This window comes from Sceloporus undulatus, unplaced genomic scaffold (assembly GCF_019175285.1).
Source record: "Sceloporus undulatus isolate JIND9_A2432 ecotype Alabama unplaced genomic scaffold, SceUnd_v1.1 scaffold_22, whole genome shotgun sequence".
In the NCBI taxonomy this organism is placed as follows: Eukaryota; Metazoa; Chordata; class Lepidosauria; order Squamata; family Phrynosomatidae; genus Sceloporus; species Sceloporus undulatus.
This window is the reverse complement of record NW_024802944.1, coordinates 974,642-997,137: the sequence shown is the minus strand read 5'-3', so window position 1 is coordinate 997,137 and position 22,496 is coordinate 974,642. Positions and strand designations below refer to the sequence as shown.

The following is a 22,496-nucleotide window of genomic DNA, read 5'->3' as shown; positions in this document are numbered from 1 at the left end:
GAGCCATTGGTAAGAACCCTTGGGTTCAGCTGGTCAGCCAGTTAAAAATCTACATAACAGTTGCATTGTCTAGCCCACATTTCACTAGCTTTTTTTTGCAAGGATATTGTGGGGGATCTCATCAAAGGCTGTATTGAAATCAAGATATCCCCCATCCACAGCATTCTCCTCATTTACCAAACTTGTAACTCTGTCAAAGAGAGAGAGAGAGAGAGAGAGATGAGATTAGTTTGGCCTTTTTGAGAAACCATGATCAGGGCATTCCTTTCTAAGTACTTACATACTATTTGTTAAATGATCATCTTCTGGGTCTCTTTCACATTGTCTGTTTCTCTATTTGGGTATGGTTCCTGGTGGTGGGGGAAAGTACACAGGGAAAGCAGAAAATTAAAATTGAGGTGTGAGCCACAAGAATATTCTATGAATAGGAATGCTTAACTTCAGTGTTTGAATGTTTCCTGCAAATCATGCATCAATATTTCATTCTGGCATATTTTTTCCAACAGTTTTTCTCTACAGATAGCATTCTAAAACACTTTTATCTGCAGGAATTTATATGAAGCTTTAATTTGGGTTGTGTTTTAGATTTGATAGCATGCTCAGTGACGACTCAGGCAAGGGCAAAAGTTCAAAATTGCTAGAAATAAAAAAGATGTGTATGAGAGAGAGAAAAATCCAGGCTTGATTGCCTCTGTAACCTACTTTTTACTGTTAATATCAATGACAATGTTACAATTCCTAGATATGTCCTGCTTCTTTAGGTGGCTTGTAGCCACCATTTTGTTTCCTTTATAATGCTGCACTGATTAGTATCATGTCATCACATACCTTCATTCACAGTGCGTTTTTTTGGGAGAGGGCAGAATGACACTTGGATGGGGCTCAAATGTAACCATGGTACAATAACCCCCTTTTTGAAATTCATTCTCCAAGGGGCGAGAAATCTGGCTTAAATATCCCCATGGGTATCTGGCTACTAAAATAGGGTCATTTTGGTTCAGCTGTCTCAGTACAGTACTTGTGTCAGCAACTAAACTATGGATGAGCAGCTGTGGGTAAGTAGGGAGGAATAATGTTTTTCTCTTACACAATCATGATGGCCCATACTGCCCCATTGTGAGTGAAAAAAAATGTCAGAAATAGCACCTGGAAGTGATCAGAAATCTACTTCCTATTTTAACTTCTGGGGTTTCAGCCAATTTTCAGCAAGGGAAGTAAGTGTTTAGAGGCAAACCACACATCCAGAGAGGGGCTTGCAGGCTTTGGGAAGTCAGAGGGGTTGTGAGGCCATAGAAAGGGTTAAGGCCGTATGTCAGATGGGGAAGATCAGGTCCATGGGTGTTGGGTGAGCAAAACCATGGACATTATACCTACCCTTATCCTCTGGATGCGGATTTCAAATGAAGGAGTATTTTGAGTCCTTGCATTTACACTTGATTCTATCCATGTACACAGGAATGTTTAACTATTAGGGTTTCTGGTTATACTGAGAGATATCTATTTGCCTACACCTGCATGTGTGGAATCTTGTTATGGATATCATAAGGGATGCTTGCTATTGCAATTCCCAGTCTTACTCCCATTCATTCACTAACCATGGAATGATAGTCTGAGAGTAGCTTGTGCCTACTTTTATCATTGCTCTAATGGTGGTGAGATTTCAGGTGTGTCCCAGCACAAATGGCTGGGTTACTAATAGGATCAGGGTGAACGGTAGATGCTTGGTGGTTCTTTTCTATAACAAAAACATACATTAAGGAGGGTATTTGACAAACCTCAACCAATTGCCACAAATTATCAAGTCAATCAATATACTATTAAAATTTATGAAGTTTTCTTCAGTGAAACCCTCTGGGAGTTCATCAGAGGTAACTACATTTGAAACATGAAGTTAATGGTGATAAAAAAATATTCTATTAAGTTTCATAGTTTTGGTTAAGTTCAATTATTTGTGTATCTTCCTTCCAGTTCTAAGATTTGTTCAGCAGGCTTGTGGAGCCTAGAGTTAATTTAAATGTTTACATTCTCTTCCCAAATAGGTTTTGGTCCAATGCAAGAACACTTTTTGAAGAAGCATTTGTTGATATGGACTTGACTGTACCATTGAGATAAAGAGCTTTTCAGGCTCATCAGAATATGTAGTTTCACAGCTCATACTCTAGATAAAGCAACTGCTGGGGGGGGGGGTAGTCTTGGAAATAATTCTTTGCTTTGCAATTCCATAAGTATACAATTTATTATAGTTTCAAAGGGAACTTACCCTCAGGCAGAGATAAAATGTTGGTGCCACATCAAAGATTAAAATTAAGCTTTTTAAAATATAGCCACAATAATATGTATGAAAGAAAAGCATTTGAATGGAAATGACTTGAATTTTATTATCTCTGGAAGGAATCTATTAAAATGTGGCTCTTTTTTGAACTCATTAAGACAAGAAAAACAAAGGAATGGGCTCCATATTATTCAGAGAGATCTGAGATTGTTCTTTCCGCATGGGCACATTTATTTAACACAAATGCACACACACACACATACACATGGGACTATTACATGTATTTCCACAGGAAATACATCTGTGTTACCAGATATTCTTTCAAGATACATGTGTGAATTCATGCATGTTCTGAATATACACAGATGTAAGGGATCTTTCAACCTAGGCAGATTGGTCTCAGTAACCCATACTTATCCAGAGCAATTTCATAGAATCATAGAATCATGGAGTTGGAAGAGACCACAAGGGCCATCCAGTCCAACCCCCTGCCATGCAGGAAATCCAAATCAAAGCATCCCCAACAGATGGCCATCCAGCCTCTGTTTGAAGACCTCCAGGGAAGGAGACTCCACTACACTCAGAGGGAGTGTGTTCCACTTTCAAACAGCCCTTACTGTCAAGAAGTTCCTCCTAATGTTGAGGCGGAATCTCTTTTCCTTCAGCTTGCATCCATTGTTCCGGGTTCTGTTCTCTGGAGCAGCAGAAAACAAGCTTGCTCCCTCCTCAATATGACATCCTTTCAAATATTTAAACAGGGCTATCATATCACCTCTTCCTTCAAAAGAGGAAGATTTTGAACAGGTAAGAACAAAAATGTACACACTGTAGAGCTATTATACAATGCTTACTCATTTGTCTAGAATAGTATTCCACAACCCATTTCATCCCCAAAAACTCTCTCTCATATGTAATGAACTTTGGTTGTTTGCCTCCACCTATGTTCAACTTGTACATTTGTAAATAAACAACTGCTACAAGACAAATGTTACCAAATACAGTTGGCCTTCCATTTGGTAGGGGTTTGGTTCTGCATTCTTCATGGATACCAAAAATTGCAGGACCTCAAGTCTACTATTATCAATGAATGTTGAGGTGTGTATGGCCATGTCAGCCTGGCTGCGTGCACATGCTGCCATTGACAGTAATGGAGTGGGACCATCCACAGATACTCCAGTCTGTGGATGGCTAGCCCACTGATAGAGAGGGCTGAGTGTACCACAGTCCTCTAGTGATCTTCTTCCAAAGTATGAGTAGATACTGATCCCCTGGAACACTAGTTCTCAAATGGTGGTATGGGACGTCCAGGTGGGCATGAGAGTTGCTCAAGGGAGCCATGAAACTAGAAGACCCTAATCTCTCTTCCTCCTCTTCCTTATATATTTTTGTATATAAAATGTATACATACATTGAGTTAAATGTTGAATTTACTTAAATAAAACTGTTCTAATTTCAAGAATATTGTTTCCTTATAAAATGTTAAGATATGAATAAACATGAATATGTGAATGAAAAGATGTACACTAAATAAAATATTTTTATTTCTGTGCTACGTCGAATCGGGAGGGGAATGTCTGCATGTACATGTAAAGGGGAGTTCCAAGAGTAAAAAGTTTGAGTACCACTACACTAGCCCTATTCATATATTATGTTTCTCAGTTTAAGTGAACACTTGAGGAGGACCAAATGCTGGTGATGTCCAGTTGCACTCCTCATGTGGAGTGGGATGAACAAAAGAGGACATCATGCAGTTGGGAAGCCTGGAACATGACACTAGGAGAGTATCAGTACAACATAGTTATAGTAGTTTGGTTCTACCCTGTGGAATCCTGGCATTTATAGTTTGGGGAGTTACTTAGAATTCTCTATACTCCCGTGAAATACGGCACTTGAACTCTCTTACCTTAATTCCTTACCAAACTGTAAATACCAAGATTCCAGGGGACAGAGCCAGGGCAGTTACAATGGTATCAGATTGAGAGAAGAGGGGATACACTTTAGTTTTCAGGAACTGTTTTTAATGTTGCCTATGTCATTAGCGTGGACTAGGAGAACATTGTGTGCAGTTACAAGAATGTTTTGTCCTATTTTCACCAATTGGTTGATATCAAGTGGCATAGATCCACACAGTGCAAGGTGTGAAGAAGCCCATAGTTTATTTCCTTTGTAGACGTTGATATTACTTGATCTGCAATCAGTCTCATTGTTCTTTTGCACAGAACCAATGAGTCAGTTTCCGTTGTTTGTGTGTAATTTTTTTTTTTTGGTTCACTTAAAAAAGGGACCTTTCTAACAGACAGAAAATGGCAAACATAAAAGCCTAATGCAGGAGGTGTGGGCATATATTTTACTTAATAACAGTGGAGTAGACTGCAGATTGACTATGTGACTTTTAGCACTGGGAGGAGGGGATGGTCTAGAAAATAGTTTTTTGTGTGGGTAGACTTAACTGCAGGGTAACAAAGAACTTTCAAAGGACTCCAAAGAATTCTTAAAGCAGGCTGTAAGGGGAAAAGGTTGTTAAGGTTGACAGGGCAAATTCATTGCTGGCTCTCCAAACGTTACACTATTATTGTGCCATATGGATACACTAGCAAACTGGGACTTATCTCTTTGAGGTTTTGTGCCTCCAACAAAGGCAAGGACTTTTTCATTTGACTACAGTTTGGGGCTATAATTTGGCAAGCTTTCTTATATAGCACTTTAAAGTTTTTTTCCAGATGTAATAGTACAGAGACTCCTTGAGAAATGCAATGTTCTCTGACTAAGAAAGGAGCAGTTAGCTTTGCACAGGACAGGGACATTTGGATCTCAAGAGAAGTTACTTTTCTGTTAATGAAGTTTAAATGTTATAACTTTTGTTGCTCTTTATCCCTAGTCCTCACATGACCAATAAGAAGAGTGGCCTCTGCCTGTTCTGGCATCCCTCATACCATCTTAACTGACGACATCTGTCAGAATGTAGTCCTGTGACTCTAACATTGTCACCACTTTTCTCCTCTCTGATTTTTAACATCCTTGCTTGGTGAAGAAGCCAATGAAGTTTCAAAAGCTTGCATAATGTATTTTGGAATTGGTGCAATAAATGCATCACTGCTTGTGGAGTATGGATTTTGATGTATTTTGCTGTACAGCCTACACATCTACCCATGAACGTTTTCCCCCCCAAAGGGCAAAGTGTATGCTTCTTTTTGACTACTTTATATTTCTTGTACCCTTCTAATCTTGTTAGAGGCATGTGGTCCCTGGCAATTATATAATAATAATAATAATAATAATAATAATAATATAAAATAATTAGGGTTGCCATCTGATAAAAAACTATTATAACTGATTAATCATACAATCTCAATCAATTATATAATTCTTTATATGAAAAAAAAAACCTATCAAAACAGCCTAATTTCATGTGACTCTTGGCCTAATTTCAAAAGCCTTCTGCAAGGGAACATTTCAGATCAATGGAAAAAGTTATATGAATGTTGAGGTGTGTGTGGCCATGTCAGCCTGGCTGTGTGCACATACAGCCATTGACAGTAATGGCAGCCTGCTATATGAGAAGGGAGGCAGAAAATGGGAGCACTGGATATGAAGAGACAAGAGAAGATGTGGGGAAGAGGGAATGTTGGTGTAAATCTTTAGAAAGAATCAAGAGGGTATCAGAAAGGGAGATAGAAGTGGAAATGTTAGAAAAAAGGAAGGAAGGAAGGAAGGAAGGAAGGGGCATCAAAGAGAAAAAGGGATGTAAGGATGAGATAAAATGTGTGTATGGTGACTTGACCACTTTTTGGTACATAGCTTCCTCCCCAAATCTGCTGAAGAAATAAGTCCTTCATTCTAGACCCTGGGTGTTCTGGGAATAATGATCAAAAAATGACATTTCAAAGCTGTGTACTTTTAAAATGATTACCCATCAGCTTTGAGAATGAGAAGTCACTTCACTGAATTGTTACAGCCTAACTGCCTCTCTGTTCCTGCTGTTGAATGACAATCTTATTCATATTCTCTGAGCATTTGTGACCCTCTGTGGCCAAGCTAAAGTCTCCACACATAGGAAGGTCTAAAGTTGTAAATGAAAGGTCAACAGAGCGCATGTATTCTAGGAGTACTAACCTCTCAGGACTAAACAGTAATCTAAAAGTAAAGAAACTTTTGTCAAGCATTCATTGTGAAAATGAAATGTTGAGAGCATTGTGGAATGAAGCAACAATCTAGCAGTTTATCTTAGCTGCAGGAAATTTCCTCTTCCACATGGCCTCAGCAAGAAACAGATGGTGCTATGGGGGACCAGAGCCTTGCACAGTTATACCATATTGTGTGTTCGGCATAACAAGCAAGAAAAGTTATGTGTTACAGACATGAGAGTCTCTACAGGCTTTGAACTATGGGCATTGAGGAATTTTTTGATGCAATGTCTGGATTCCTAGCTCAGCAGTTAAGATTGGACATATATCATGGAGTCTGTGATAAACAAGCTGTGTCGAGAAGAGCTATTTAGGAAGTGCCAGCTTTCAAGAGTGAGTGGACACTATCAGAGATAAGAGGAATAACCGAGTTGTAACAGAAGAAAATACAGCTCTATGCCATAGTGCACTAACCTTTAAACAATTCTATAAGCAAAATGAAATGTTCAAATTTAACAGTAAAAAATTGCAGTTGGAATACAAATGTTTCTGCATGCTATTTGTTAACATAATCCCCAAATTGTATGTAACATTGATGTGGTAGTTTTTTTAGTGAAATTGATCCAGTTCTTCCTGAAGAAGAATCATTACAAGAACCAATAACAGTGCATTTTGGACTTGTGCTGCCCCTCCTTCTTTCATGGACTGATGTGAAGCTGCCATTCCTGGCTTGGAGCAAACCATACTTTCCATATTAAGTAGAAAACAGGCAAGATATGGTTTGCAAATAACTTACCAACAAACCAAGACCACAAACCATGGTTTGACACTGATCTGCAGGCAAGCTGTGACTTGTGCAAAGTATATTTTGGATTATTAGCTTTATTTATAAAGCGCCGTAAATCTACGGATGAAATGGTAAGCTATTTCAAAACACAAAAACATGCACGCAAGGTCTTGCATTTGTTGGCACAGCTCTAGGGAATACAAAGTCTGGGCTTCTGTATATAAACACTCTACGTCTGCTTCTGAGGTATCACTAGATAAACTTACAATTTTATTTTAAACAGTTGGAGCTCCTCAAATATCACCATTATATATGGAGGAGGGCTAGAACTATGCCTGTTTTTAGCCATTTTTGACATTAGAGTACATGGCAGGCCAATGAATCTGCAGATAACATTGGAGATGAGATTGATGACTACACACTTCCCCATCAGGATTCAGTATGCAGATCATGGTTGCATATTTCTCATCTTGGCATTCTCTTTGAACTAGTACTTCTAGTAGAGTTAAGCCTTTGATCATTGATAAACTTAAAAATGTATCTTTGGTTTAATTGGCTTAGCTTATCCAAAAGAGACTTGGGCCTCATTGGCACTGCAGAAATAATGCAATTTGGCATCCGTTTAATTGCCATGGTTCAGTGCTGTGTAATTCTGGAATTTATCGTTTTGTGAGATATTTTTTCCTTCTCTGTCAGAGAGCTCTGGTGCCATAACAAACTACAGATCTCAGAATTCCTTGGTATTAAGCCATGACAGTTAAAGCGGTGTCAAACTGTATTATTTCTGCAGTGTAGATGAAGCCTTGGTAGTCCAAGAATCTTCTGCTTCATCATACAACTGCAGTATCCATGGTTTCCTATAAGGGAGAATAATTTGCCTGGAGAACATTTTGCTGTTTTTTGCACATATGACGCCCCTTTGTTGTACTGCTGATTCTGTTCCAGAGGATTGTTTCAAACTCCTGGCTGGTTTTACTAAGGTACTGCAAATACCCCTATCATTTCCAATACAGCATGAACACAATCCCACTTATACTTGCCCCACTCGCAGCAGCATCTCCATCATTTGGAAACTGGCTTAAAATTTACAGTGACTCCTGCATTTTATAACCTGGAGTTAAAGTTTGTGTGTTGTGATAAAATATCAGATGGATTCCAGCTGACCCAACCAGCACCCACGTGGTATTAGTTATTTAATCTATACCCTGCTTTTCAGTCAATATGAGATCCTATAAATCAAAACATCTAAAACCTATTTGATATAAACATTTGCAAAACCATTAAACAAGCAATTCTAGTAAAAACACGAAATTAAAACATTTTTAACAAGCCAGGACACAGTAATACATTTAAAAGTATAACTTCTCCTTCATGTGTGCCTTCAAGTTGTTTCTGACTTGTGGTGATGCTAAGGCGAATATATCACAGGGCTTTCTTGGCAAGAATTAGTCAGAGGGAGTTTGCCCTTGCCTTTCTCTGCGGGTGAGATAGTGTGACTTGCCCAAGGTCACCCAGTGGGTTTCCATGGCAGAATGGGGAGTTAAACCCTGGTCTCCAGTGCCCAAACCACTACACTATACTGAATAATACACATCTTTAAAACATTCTTCTCCCACAGTTATGAACAAAAGTCCTGCTTAAATAAAAAGTCCTTTGCCTGAAGGCAGAAACAGGAGATCACCTGAGCCTTGCATGGGGTGGGTGGGGATTCCACAATTTCAGAGCAGCTACCAAGAAGGTGCTCTCCTGGGTTTCCCCCAAATGCACTTAGAATTGTGGCAAGATGGAGAGAAAGACCTCCCCCAAAGATATTAAAAGTTGAGTATGCTCATAGAGGAATAGTTTACAATTTATATTTTGGGAAATACTTTCTAAGGCAGCAATACAGTTTTTGGGCCAACCCCAAACCTAGCTGTGGGAGAAGGGTATTTTAAAGTGGTATGCTATGCTTTTGTCTGCTCCATGATATCTATGGTTTTAAAGTGTTCTAACTGAGTGTTTTTAATAGATCTGACAGCAGAGTAACACCTGGGAGAAAATAAAGGCCTGTAGATCTAAAATTGTCAACCCCCTCCCCAGTATGATTTTTAACATATTTGCTTGACGAAGAAGCTTCAAAAGCTTGCATGATGCATTTTTTTTGCTTTGGAGCTGGCCCAGTAAAAGTAGAGTTCCTTTGTGGATTTTTTATTTTGTTGTATTTTACTACATGGCCAACACAGCTACCTCTTAATATGTTTTCTAAGGGCTAAACCACTTTATGTGAAGTCGAAGGCTTTCATGGCCGGCATCCATGTTTTTTTGTGAGGTTTTTTGGGCTATGTGAAAGAAACTCTTCTAGAACATGGCTACATAGCCCGAAAAACCCACAAAAACCATAAACCACTTTAGTTTCTCTAAAGTAGGTATGAGAACCATGTATCCCTCCAGATGTTTGCTTGAGCTTTCAGTATTTCACCCTTGGCTATGTTGGCTAGGGCTGCTGGGATTTGACGTCCCTCAATATATAGAAGGCCACATGATTCTCATCCCTGGTTCCAAGTTATAATTCTCTGTATATTAACATAAGTATTTTCCCCATCACAACTGAAATAATTCAACCAATAAACCTTAACATTTCCTCTCTAGTAGCCTTTGAGTACTTAGTTACTCCATGAAAGATGCCACATTTGGTGCATCTGTGCTGTGGTTCCATCTCAACTCAGCTGTGCTGAGAAAAAGGGGTTGTACACTTAGTCTTGTCAGCTTTTGTGTGTAGTGGGGGAAGTTCTTGAGGACTATATCCCTGACAGAAGACTACTGTGGAATTCGCTTCCACAAGATGTGAATGGTCACTAGCTTAAATTATTTTCTTTGGCTTAGACCTGTATGCTATAGATAAATACAACCTCCATGTTTGGAGGCAGTCTTACTTTAAAAACAGACAATGGGTACAAAGAACTGAAGAGATCTGTTTCCTTCATGGTCAGTCTGTGGAGTTCACAAATAAAACTTGCTTGGAAATGGGATGCTGGACTTGCTCAGTCTGTGGTCTGATGCAGCAGGGTTCTAACATTTTTAAATTATTGTTGTGTGTTGGCTATAGAACTTAACCTGGGCTGCAACGGCATGTGGTGGAGGGGAAAAACGTATAGAACTGGCACTATTTGTTTTTAATCTATTAGAAAATACAAGGAGAAAAAAAAGGAGTGGCAGGATTTAATCTCCACACAGCAACATGGCCATTCTGGAAGCAGGGACAACATGATTATAGTTCTATGTTATTAGTAGAGAATGGCTTTTAAACAAGGCAGATTGAATTAAGCGGCCTAATGGAAATCGCATCCAGAGTAAATAAGAGAAAGCCAGAGCTGCTGGTGAATGATGCATCTGTCAGTCATTTTCTATTAGAAGAGCAGAAATGTGTGGTTAGCCAGCAAGAGAAGCAAAAACATAAATTAGGATTTGATGGCTAGCTTGTACAAGCTATCTTAATTGGACATTGTGAGAACTATGTTAACTGCCTTTGCCACTGATCAAGTTCAGTCTTCCCAACCATTTTCAATTTTATTTTGGGAGACAGAAGAAGAAGGGAGAAGAGCACAGAGACATAATAAAAGGTGTAAGGCTTTCATACCAATATGTTGTAAATAATAAAGGTTTGAAGAATCTTCTGAAAGAGTGTACTATCTTTGTTTAGGTATACGTTAAAGATGTTTTAATTCACTTATGGCATTTTGAGAACTGTTTTAGTACTATTAGATTGCTGTACTATTTTATTTTGCTGCTTGTTTTACTTTAGTTTTATGTGTTACACCTTTATACCTTGCCACTGGTTTTATCTTCAGTTTTTATGTGCTGTTTTTATTGTTGTAAATTGTTCTGTTCTTTATTTTTAGCTTACCTGCACACTTGCCAGAAAACTTCAGCATCCTCAGAGTTTGGTATCCATTGGGATGGGGGGTCCTAGAACTTAACTCCAGAAGATACCAAGGGCTCACTGTAGGGTTTTTTTCTGAAAAAGATCCCCCTTTTTTCCCCTTTTGCTGCTCCTCTGATTTGACGTATAATCATAATTTATCTTGAAGGGCTGTTTCTGTTATGTTTTAATAGAAGTGCTTTTAACCCACTTTGAATCCTACTTTGTAGGAGCCCTGGTCATGCAGTGGTTAAATGCCTGTACTGCACTCACTCACTCAGAACCATAAGGTTGCGAGTTCAATACCATCAAAAGGGCTCAAGCTTGACTCAGGCTTACAGTTGTAAACCCCTTAGACACTGTTAGTTCAGTATGAAGCGGGATATAAATGAAGCTGTTTGTTTGTTTTAAAATAAATATTTTAAATAAAGGGATGAGATACATGAATTAAATGTTCATGTTGATATGCACAATGATCACACAGAAGGAACTGAAAAACAGATGTGTGTGTGTATATATATACTTACTACCGCGTATGATGCGGGTGCACTGTACTATTCTAATTGGAATATGAAATGCCCAACCATTTCTGGCTCTCTCCCTTCACCCTGTGAGGAACAGGCTGTTTGACTCGTCATTATGAGGAAAAGCTGCATTGTTTTTCCTGCCACCATGAATTTCCACATTGGAAGGTGATTGTATACATCAGTCCTGAGAATCACTTGTACCATTAGAAGATAACAGCTACATGGAATGCTTGTCTTATTTAGAAAATGAAATGCACAAAGTACGAAGACTTTGTCATGCCAGTGCTGCAGTAAGCTATTTAATAAGAATTGTTGTAATTTGTCACATCTGACTATATTGTCTAATGAGCAAATCAGTTCAGGATGTGTCATTTTTTACAGCTTGGGATTATTCAGCAGCGAGATTTACAGAACCGTTAAGAACAGGGAAAAACATGAGCAATTCTAACATTTGTTATGCAAATCTAGTTTATACAGGCAATGGAAGAGAGATAAAAATATGACTGTTTTAATATGTTTTCTTCTAGTATGGAAGATGGAGCAAAAATAAATCTCATAACCATTTCTGTATGGGCATGTGCTTGCACACAGAAAAACCAACAACCATAAAAGTGAATTAATTTTAGCCGACTCGCTGTTTTGCAGATGATGAGAAATTTGATCTTATAGGACAGAGCTATGTCAAATTAGACATGTCACTTAAAAATGTGAAGTGTTTTTATCTTGCAATTAAAGTTCCTGGATAAGAATTCTGTGCAGATTTGGGAGAATATTTTTTTCTGTTGCAAATGTGTAGACTAACTCCTAGTTCTCAGCATTCCTAAGTGTCAAAGAACATTATGGACAAGTCCAGAAAAGGTATCTGACAGAATAGTGATACCTTTTATTTCAATAAAAAAGAGCATACTGCCCTTTATCATGGGATTTCAGCATGCCATGCAGATTCAGCAGTATACAATTCAAAACAATTCCAGATTAAAACATTAAAATGATGTACACAGACTAAAAACACATTACACATGACAACAAGTTAAAACAGCTTAAAAGGCTATAACAATTAAAAACCATGTACATGGATATTTAAAAGTAAATTAAGCTCCAAAGGCTTTAATAAAAATCTACAGCTTGACTTCACAATAGGAAAAAAATCAGCATAGGTGACAGTTGGACTTCTAAGCGGAGTGCTGCTATTGAGGTGCCATAGCTGTGAAGGCTGCTCCCATGTCCTCCCACTCCATGTTGGGCCCTTCTGGTGGGACACATAGGAGGGCCTCTCTTGCAGATCTCAATCCTTGGACAGGTATATCTAGAAGGTTCTCTTCTGGTCTTGTGAATGAGCTAAAATGCACTGAAATGGCGGGATCCTATTTCCATAGTTACATTTTTTTAAAAATCACCTCTTCTTCTTTTATCGATAACAAATCATTGTACCTGACAAAAACCAATCTGTAATGGCTTCAGATTGCTGATTTTTCAGGGCTAGCCCATGACCCATCACTATCTGAGACAGAACAGCAAACAAACACCCCTCAAAATGGCTTGTCCTAAAAAGAACCATGCATTTTAGCACTTGAGGCAGAAATCTCAGTATTGCTTCTCCCTCTGCCAGCAAGGAGGAAGTAGATTATAATAAATAAAGATCAAGAATTTGTTAGCCTTTCATGATGAGACATTTGCTGCCTGAAAAGGTAAGACTGGTCCTGCAACTCTGTGCCCTGCAAGATGACAATTAGTTATATTGGTCAACCTTAGATATGGTATATAGATATAACTGTTGATGTTTGTGGCTTTCATTTCTTTAGGGCAACTTTTGCATGCCTGCTTGTAACTTCAAAAGAATAGTTGACAGAGAATTAGCTTGCTGGATTCCACACTTTCTTGAAACTAGCTTGTGTTATTCCCTCTCATGCCCACAGCCCATATAACCTTTTATGAGTATCATTTTAGTCCTGCTAATGTTCTGTGACTGCCATTTTAGTCTTGCTAATGTTTTTCATTATGTAGTGTGCATTTCTTCATCATGTTGTGTGCTCTCTGTCTCTCTTTCTCTCTTGCCAGCATAATCCTGGCTCTTAACTATCACTGGCCCTTTAAAGTTTTGGAAGGGAAAGGAAATAATAAAGATGAGCCTCTTGTGGTTGATACTTTCATTAGCTCAGGAACATTGCGATGGGGTGAGCAAGATGCTAGAAGCCACATTTGCCCTGACAAAATGAGGATTCATACGCAAGCCCTAAAGAATTCATTCATGATGCAGCCCAATCTTTTATTCATTTTATTTATTATTTGTGTCTTGAGTGGGATTTACCTAGAGTGGTGTAGTGGTTTTCATGCTGGTCTGTGACTTTGGCAAGCAGAGTTCAAATCCCCGCTTAGCCATGGAAATAAACTGAACTACCTTGGGCAAGTCTCACTTTCTCAGCCTCAAAGACAAAGGCAACCCCCTTTGACTAATTCTTGCCAAGGAACCCCCATAATAGGCTCATCTCAGGGTTGCCATATGTCAGAAATAATTTGAAGGCACACAGCAAAATTAAGATGACAAGTCATGCATTCATCCTCCAGAAGAGGACACAAAAGTGTATGTACAAATGTTCAGATGCACATTTTTTAAAACTACTATAATTTAAATAGAAATGCATTTCACCTCACCATATTGGGGAAGAGTGAGTTGTGTGCCTTATTATACCGTTGTCCAGGTATTAGCTATGGATGGGCAAGTTCAAGGTTCCTGCTATCTGTTGTCATGATTCTTTATTTTTAAATAGAACATGTCTTAAAACAGAGATCTTTCCTCCAGTGGCTCTTAAAATAAGAAGGTTGCCCTCTTTTTTTTTAAAAAAAGAACACACTGCATGTAAATGTGCATAGGATTGTAAAGTGTGATAGTAGCCAATCTACACATTGTACAAGTGGCCTTGTAGACTCATGGCCGTGCAGATGTGGTCAGACTACAATTTGAATCAACCTTAGCCACCACATACACAGCTAATCACAAAGTCTGGTTGGGTTTTTTAAATCCATTTTGAGGGCCACATACATGTTCCTCATCTCTGTGTTATTCTGGTGGTAACAATTCAGAAAGTGAAGAAAATGGGTTATATAGTTCGCCCTTGACTTTTGTGGGGTTTGCGGTGCAGAAGAAACACCAATATACGATGCTGTTTTAGTTTTGGTTTTGTTTCTTAATCTGAGACAACACTTCTCTAGATCCTCCAGCTTTCCGGAAGAAGTTGGCTATAGAAATGTGCTTGAGGACCTAGAAATGTTTAGAGAGAAAATATTTGTTTTGTCACATATAAGGCAGCATCAGTGATGGCAAATACAGTAATCTGTGAATAATCAAATCCACAAATGCGTAACCCACAGATGTGGAGGGATGTCTGTACTGGTAAATGTACCCACTTCAAGGCTCTCTACATGTAAGAATTAGCACGTGGGACAATTGTTCCAAGCAGCCTCTGCCAAATGTAGTAATTCATCTCATGTAGGGATTTTTGGAAAAATACACAGTATGTTTATGTATGTTAAAAAGTAACCTTTCAATTCTACCATGTCAGTTTCAATATAATTATATATACTGCAAGCTGAATCTTCAAGGACTGGTCCTTATGTAACCAAAATAGCACCACCTATGCATGAGAAGGAAGTATCAATTGGCCTGAAATAACTTCAGAAAAGAAAAGAAAGCAGGGGGTGGGGGTGAAGGATATTTCAGGTTGCAACAATGAAAGAAAAAGCTCTATGAGAACTGAACATGGTCAGTAAGAACAGTATATAGAGGCCTAAATCCAGTTATTGGTCCTAACTAGACTAGACTAACTTGATGTAAATTCCCTTGATTCAATGCATCTATTCTAGTTGGGACCAGTGGTTGGATTCGGTCCTGAGTGTCTTTTGCAGAGAGGGGAAGAAATGGAGTATTCTGGAGGAGAGGAAAGGTGTTTGTCTGGAATCCTGAATAAGAGCATTCCACACCACCACACTTGTGCAGTATATACGTGGGTCAGATCCATTAAGGCTCTGTCTTTGCCAGCCTTAAGTTTGCTCTTGTTGGCCTACAGGAGGAGGATTTCTTCTATTTTCAAATGTTATTCTGAGAAAAAGATTAAATCTTAAGATTTTGAACTTATTTATTTTCTTAAAATATAAGGAAAGAATGATTAAAAATTGAATACAGAAATCTGCAGGATATCAAAGAAAGTTAAATGTCAATAGAAACCTCATCAAGTTTAAAACTATGTTTCTAATATATGAGATAACCCACCAACACATATAATCATTGAAATTTGCTGAGCATCTAGAGTTCAGAACAACAACCTTAATTAGTTCTGTTGATTAGAAATGTTTTAATTAATATCCACCAGCTCATTTTTCAGTAACTTTGTATTTTGTACAAATGAAACCACTTCTGGACTGGGAGGTCTCTTACTAGAAAAAAAATGCAGATATGCTCCAGCCGATAATCTTTTAGAAATGCTTTCTTGAAGTGTAGCTGTGTTAGTCTGTTGAAGCAAAAACAAAAGAGCTGTTAGGAAGACTCCAGTAGCTTGTAAAATGGTAGATTTCTAACCTTGGCTTGTGCAGCCACAGCAAATAAATTAGATTTTGTTTGCTTGTATGCTTTTATGGGGAACATATTCAGAGCAAACATGCATGCAAAGTTCCAAATGCAGCAAAGCCTTTGGGTTAGAATAATAACAGCCTTATAGCAGAATCCCTTGCAATAGTGCCATATTTTCTGAACTGTTCACTTCTTCAGAGTAGGGAGGTAACACTGCTTAGGTGATTAGGCTACTCTGTATAAAATCGCAGTGACAATCATAAAGGGCAAATTTTTTTTGTGAAAAGGAAAAAAAAAAGATTTGTTTTTATTTCCTCCCATAACTTAAGATTCCAGATGTTTTGGGCCACAAAATAGCCATGGTGGTTGAGGATGACAGAATCAGCAGTTCAACAAATCTAGTTAGCTTCAGATTGGGAAAAGGTTGCTTGTAGCTTGCTAACATTACTTGTTTCTAAAACTCAAATAGTCACTGTGGTGAAGCTTGCTACAGACTGGGTCTATGCACATGAGGGGGGTAGTCTTCTCTATAGTAGTTACAATAGAAATTAGTCCCTGAATTAGTTACTGGTTCCAGAAAGAAAGTTCCCATTGTCACACATGGCACAAATGTATGCTGGCCTTCATTTCAGTTTTTGCTGGATTTTAGATTGAACTTTAAAAGGATCTATCCAAGGTGCTGGACCTACTTGGGAGGGATAGAGTTCATCACCTTTTAAGTTCAAAGTAAAATCCTGATTCACTGTCTCACTAATGTGGGAAAGGGTTTAATCTCCCCAGTACAGTTCCCATTCACTCTCTTCCCAGGTGGATATTAATTAATTGAAGCTGGCCAATTAACATCTTCCTATGATGTTAATAGGAAAATAGAAAGAGATCTTTCCTGTGATTGTTGCTGTTTCTTTTAAAATAATTGTTTGTAAATAATTAGATGGACATTTAAACATCCTTATTTTGTTTTTAAGGATCATTTGCAGATTTACAGTCAGCCCTCCATATCCATGGATTTTTTTTAATCCACAGATTCAACCATCCATGTCTTGGAAATATTTTCAAAAATATAAATCCCAAAAAGCAAACCTTGATTTTGTCATTTTATATAAAGAATACAATTTTAATACCCCACTGTATTTAGTAGGACTTGAGCATCCACAGGTTATGGCATCCACTGGGTGTGTGTGTGTCCTAAAACCAGACCCCAGCAGATACCAAGGGTCCACTGTTACCAGCAGAAGTGACTGTAAGCTATAGAATATTGACAGGGTGTGTAGCACAGGCACTATGCAGCAGTAATGTGAGATTTATTCTTTAAAAAAATCTAATGATCTTCAGCTGTATTAGACTACAATACAGCCATGCCAGCTGGGGATGATGGGAGTTGTAGTCCAACACATCTGGTTAAGCATCAAGTTGTAAAAGGCTGTTTCAGTGTGCTGCTCAATAGTGTTCATCCTATTTGGGGGATTGGATTCTGCATCTTGAATAGTGCCTATAAAATCTGGAATAAAACCCAAAGCCACTGGGCTCCACCATCATGTGGTACCCAAAATCTCCTGCATTCCCACACACAATTACTGAGAATCATTTCCTTTTCAATCTCTGCCAAGTAAAAATGAAACAGATAGAAGCATCTAGCTGTCAGTCAGGGGTCAACTGGGAAATGCATTGCTTTCCAAACAGTTGAACTAGAATGTGGCATAACAGTGCAAGCACAGCAGCTTGCAGGGTGGGGTGGGGTGGAAAGGATACATTTGAACATTCTTGAACAAACAGCTAGACATGGTTTGATCTCAAAGCATGTAGTTTATTTGGTTAATTATTTTACCTCTTTGTGACAGATTCTTTGTTCTATCTGCAGGTGAAATTAATGATAATGTTTACTGAAAATAATCCATCCTGTCTTGTCTCTTGCAGTCTGTTATTTATTGAACAACAGCTTTAGTCCAGACCTGTGCAATGAAGATGGATTAACTGCACTGCATCAGGTAAGTATTTAGGAAAGCTGAAATGTGACATCAGAACAGGGTCAAATGAAGGAAATGTCCACACAGCAAGTTTCCAGGCTGCCCATGCTTGAAATAAAAGAAAACTGCTGAAAGCATTTGCCTAGTGCTCTGGAAAGCATCTAGGATGAGCTCCTCACTAATTGGAATCAACCAGGTTATATTTTCCTTGTTATGGCCCTTTTAAAGAGTTTGTGAGGAAGATAAGGGCAGTTGTAGATCCTAATTCTAGCTAGGAAGATGGTGAACCATCCTCTTCCTTTAATAATAAGCCAAAATAATTGCTTTAAAAAAATTATTCTAACCAAAGAGAAAACTGTTGGTCATGCCTAGTTCAGCCACGATAGTGAATGCAGGCATTACTGAGCTTATGGCTTAATTTATGGAGACAAAGGGCACAGTTATAGTGCTGTGGTTCCACTATAACTGTCATGGTTCCATCTTATAGGATCCTGGGTTTTGCAGTTTAGAGAAGGATATTTAGAATTCTCTGGCAGTAAGCTCTAGTGCCTCACCAGACTACAAACCCTAGGATCCTACTGGATATTACTGTGGCAGTTAAAAATGGAATCATAGTGCTATAACTGAGCAGTGTGAAAGGGCTCTATATGTCTGCAGTCAGCTGGAGAGTGTGGAAACTAAAAAGAAGGCTCCTGGAATTTGCGCAATGTCCATGTTCCTGATTTCTCAGATCCTCTGCTATAAGCAACGGGCAGATAGTAGTTGGAGAAGATGACAGCATATCTCACAATTCATGACAGTTCATCATGCTGGCTGGTCTCTTAAGGCACCTGTACTTAAAACTATCTGAAGAGATCAAAGTTTCATATTAGGAGGCAGATTATTCAAAGCTATATGCTTAACATGGGAAGAAAACAAATCTGGACTCTGTTACCTTGTCTGATTTTCCTTGACATTCTGAAATCAAATGGCTGCTTCTGGGCATTTGGGGCAGGAGGAGGTACCATCTGGCAGCCTCTTTCCTGAGCACTGAGAAGGTAGGCGGTAGCATAACAGAGAGAGGGTTGTTACGCTGATTCTGAAGGCGGATAACCTCACCCAAAGCTCATTCTTCCTCAGTCAGTATTGTAAATGTGACTATTGATGGATGGTGGCTGAAGCTCAGATTATTCTGCAAATGAGCATTCTTTCTTTGGCACTGGATAGATGTTTGTTTTAACATGCAAACTAGCTCCTAGAACATGAAATACTTCTTTTTAACAGATATTTATTTGTTAGTCCCTGTGACAAAGAAAAAAACATGTTTTGCTTGGTGACAGAACTTTTTACTGCCATCACAGATGAAAAAAGAGACTGTGTTTAGCAGTCACTTGGGAAAGTGACTGCTGGGGAACTTTAGGAAAAATAGCTAGGCTCTGGAAGATGATTGATGCATTTACTAGGTCAACAGTAACGGGCAACTTATGGCTCTACGAATGCTGTTGGATTACAACTTTCATTGGCACCAATCAGCATGGCAAGTGGTAAAGAACCATGGAAGATTGAGGCCAATAATATGTACAGGGCCACAAGTTGCCCATTCCAGCCTTAAAACATTGTTCTTTACTAATAATGAAACATATTATATCTATAGTTCTGTAGGGTGGTACAAGCGGAAACTGTTCTGTCTTTATATATCCATGAGCAAAAGTATGGACTTTCTTCTGTTGCTAGGATTTGACATTAAGCTTTTAAAAAGAGACAAGGGCTAGTTGTTGTTGTTTTTAAATGCATACTTATATTTAAAGAAATTCCTAAGAATAGTGCTGAATGACAAATCACTACATGATGCATGGCAATATTAAGAATTTATATTATACATTTTCCTGGGGGCATTTTTGCCCAGTATCCCAGTGACCAGTAACACATTTGTGCCATATTATTATTGTATTGTGACTATGCTAGTCTCCTGGGAAACTTGCCATAGACCAGCAGCTGATATCTTGTGGACTTCAGTTTAGAGTAGCATTATTGTAGAGCAGTCCTTGCCTATCATTTTTTGATCACTAGTCAGATTTATAGTTTTTTGTGGGTTTTTCAGGCTATGTGGCCATGTTCTAGTCAGATTGATTTTGGCAGGAACTGCTTTTCCAGGATTGTCCCCTGGAAAAAAAAAGTTTTTAAAAGCTGCAACAAGTGATGCTGCTATAGGAAAGGTGGACAAAATACAGACCCTCACAACTGTTTTTGCAGCTCATGATCCCACTAGATTCAATTGACATTCCCTTTATCTGCAGAATGGGTGAATTGCCTCTGCTGGGAGCATCCAGGTATAATGACTTGCCATTTTAACAGGTTGCAGGTGTATTTCCTGAAATGTGAACATCAAAATTTACCCATTTTTCAAAACCAGGAGTAGGTTTTTACCAAGTCCCTTTTCAGTTTTGGGAGCATATTTGGAAATCTATGGCCTGTTACAGACTGCCAAAATAAAGCTGCTTCGGGTCTCTTTGGAGGTATGCTATTTAAATGATGCATGGGTCCTAAGAGTCCGGAGGTCGCGCCAAAGCCACACTCCATTCCTAAGCACTGGAGTGCAGCTTTGGTGCAGCTTCTGGATTCTTAGGATGCATGCATCATTTAAACAGCATACTTCCAAAGAGACCCGAAGCAGCTTTATTTTGGCAGTCTATAACAGGCCTATGTATCCCTTAGAGCATCCTGGAGTTATCCAACCCTGTGCTATATGTGTACAATCTTTTTTTTGGTGGGACCATTACAGACACCTACTGGACAGTATTCATGCAGAGCAGCACACTTTTTGCTTCTTCACCTGATCCTTAGCCAGTGCCTAAAGCTTGCCCCTACCATTGTATTTTATTATATAAAAGAAACTTATGCTGTCCTTTCTGTGAAACGGAGGTGATTATAATTTCCCTGTTCTGCTAAAATTATACATCCTTTGAATATTGAAAAGCAAATGCAGTCAAATTTTAGGAAAATGGAGGAACATGCTCCTCCTAATCTCCATGAGGTGATGCTCATTTGCAACTCTCTATTTCACTTCTATAGTTAGCAACCTACTAATGGCAGATCAAGGGGCAGAAAAGTGGAAGCCATTTTTCAAGAGAAAGAATGTTCAAGAGAAAGAATAATTTGTGCATAGTCCAACTTAACTTTGTTGGATTTGATTCCTCAACAGTGCTGCATAGATAACTATGAGGAGATAGTTAAGCTTCTTCTGAACCATGGGGCCGATGTTAATGCAAAGGACAATGAACTGTGGACTCCTCTGCATGCAGCTGCAACATGTGGACATATCAATCTGGTGAAGATCCTAATTCAGCAGTAGGTGATACTTTTGAAACTTTGTGTTTTCTTTTGGGGCTAGCCTTTTGTGGAATATTCTGGACACTGCCTAGGGATCTCTGTGCTTGTTCATATTTGGTACATTCCTGTGTTTTGGCTACACCAAGAGCATCTTGAATAGCAAGGCTAGCAAATCTCTTTCAACCTGAAGGCCAAATTCCATTTCAGATAAAACCTTGAGGGCTGAATTGCACCCAAGCTACCTTAAATGCTGTGATGGGAGAAAGGCAGGATATTCATTAATTAATTAAAAGTTAGCTGCTTTGATTGTTTTTATTACAGAAAAGCAGGATACAAATAAAAACAAATAAAATTTATTTATTATTTTATAAAATGCATATACAATTGGTCCCCTGTATCAGTAGACTAGTCAGCTGTGGGCTGGAGCATCTGTGGGTGGCTTCACTCCATTATTGTCAATGGTGGCATGTGCATGCACTGTGCTGATATGGCCAAACACACATTGGTGTCCATTGACAATAATGAGACTTGAGGTACTGCAAATTTTAGGAGCAAGCCGAAAGGAGGCAAGCTCCACGTGCTCTAAGAAAGTAAACTGTGAGCACATAGAGCTTGTCTCCTTTTGGTTTGCTGCTTTGTTACTTGCTTTCAGTTCTTATTTATCTTGCAGATTTTAGGACTACTGAACTAGCATATTTAACTTAAAACTCACTAATAATTAAGCAATATCTTATTAACGGTAAACTCCTGTGAATAGCTTACTACAGGACAATTACAGGATGATTACAGGTTATTAATGGGATAAGTAAGGGATGAGCATAATGTCATGTGATAATCTTTGTGCATTCCGTTTCTCAACCGTTTCTTATCCCCTTGTGATAAGTCTTTCCTAGTGACTGCAGTGATGGTTCTTCAGATGTCTTGAAGGTTTTAAATGAAACAGTTAGAAACAGATTGAGTATGTAGTCTTGCTTTCTCCCTTTACAACACACAGACAGGCATGAAGATTTTTTTAAAAAAAATAAACAATAGAAATTTGATCTCCACAATT

General features: G+C 38.6%; 1 protein-coding gene across 2 annotated transcripts in view; it reads left to right on the top strand.

Moving 5' to 3' along the window:
• The window catches only part of LOC121917512 (protein phosphatase 1 regulatory inhibitor subunit 16B-like), a 162,042-nt gene that overhangs the window by 118,255 nt on the left and 21,291 nt on the right, over positions 1–22,496 (top strand). For both annotated transcript variants that reach the window (XM_042443543.1, XM_042443544.1), the window contains exons 3-4: positions 18,087–18,157; positions 21,318–21,463. In XM_042443543.1, the coding sequence (XP_042299477.1) occupies positions 18,087–18,157; positions 21,318–21,463 (217 nt within the window). The remainder of the gene's footprint in view (positions 1–18,086; positions 18,158–21,317; positions 21,464–22,496) is intronic.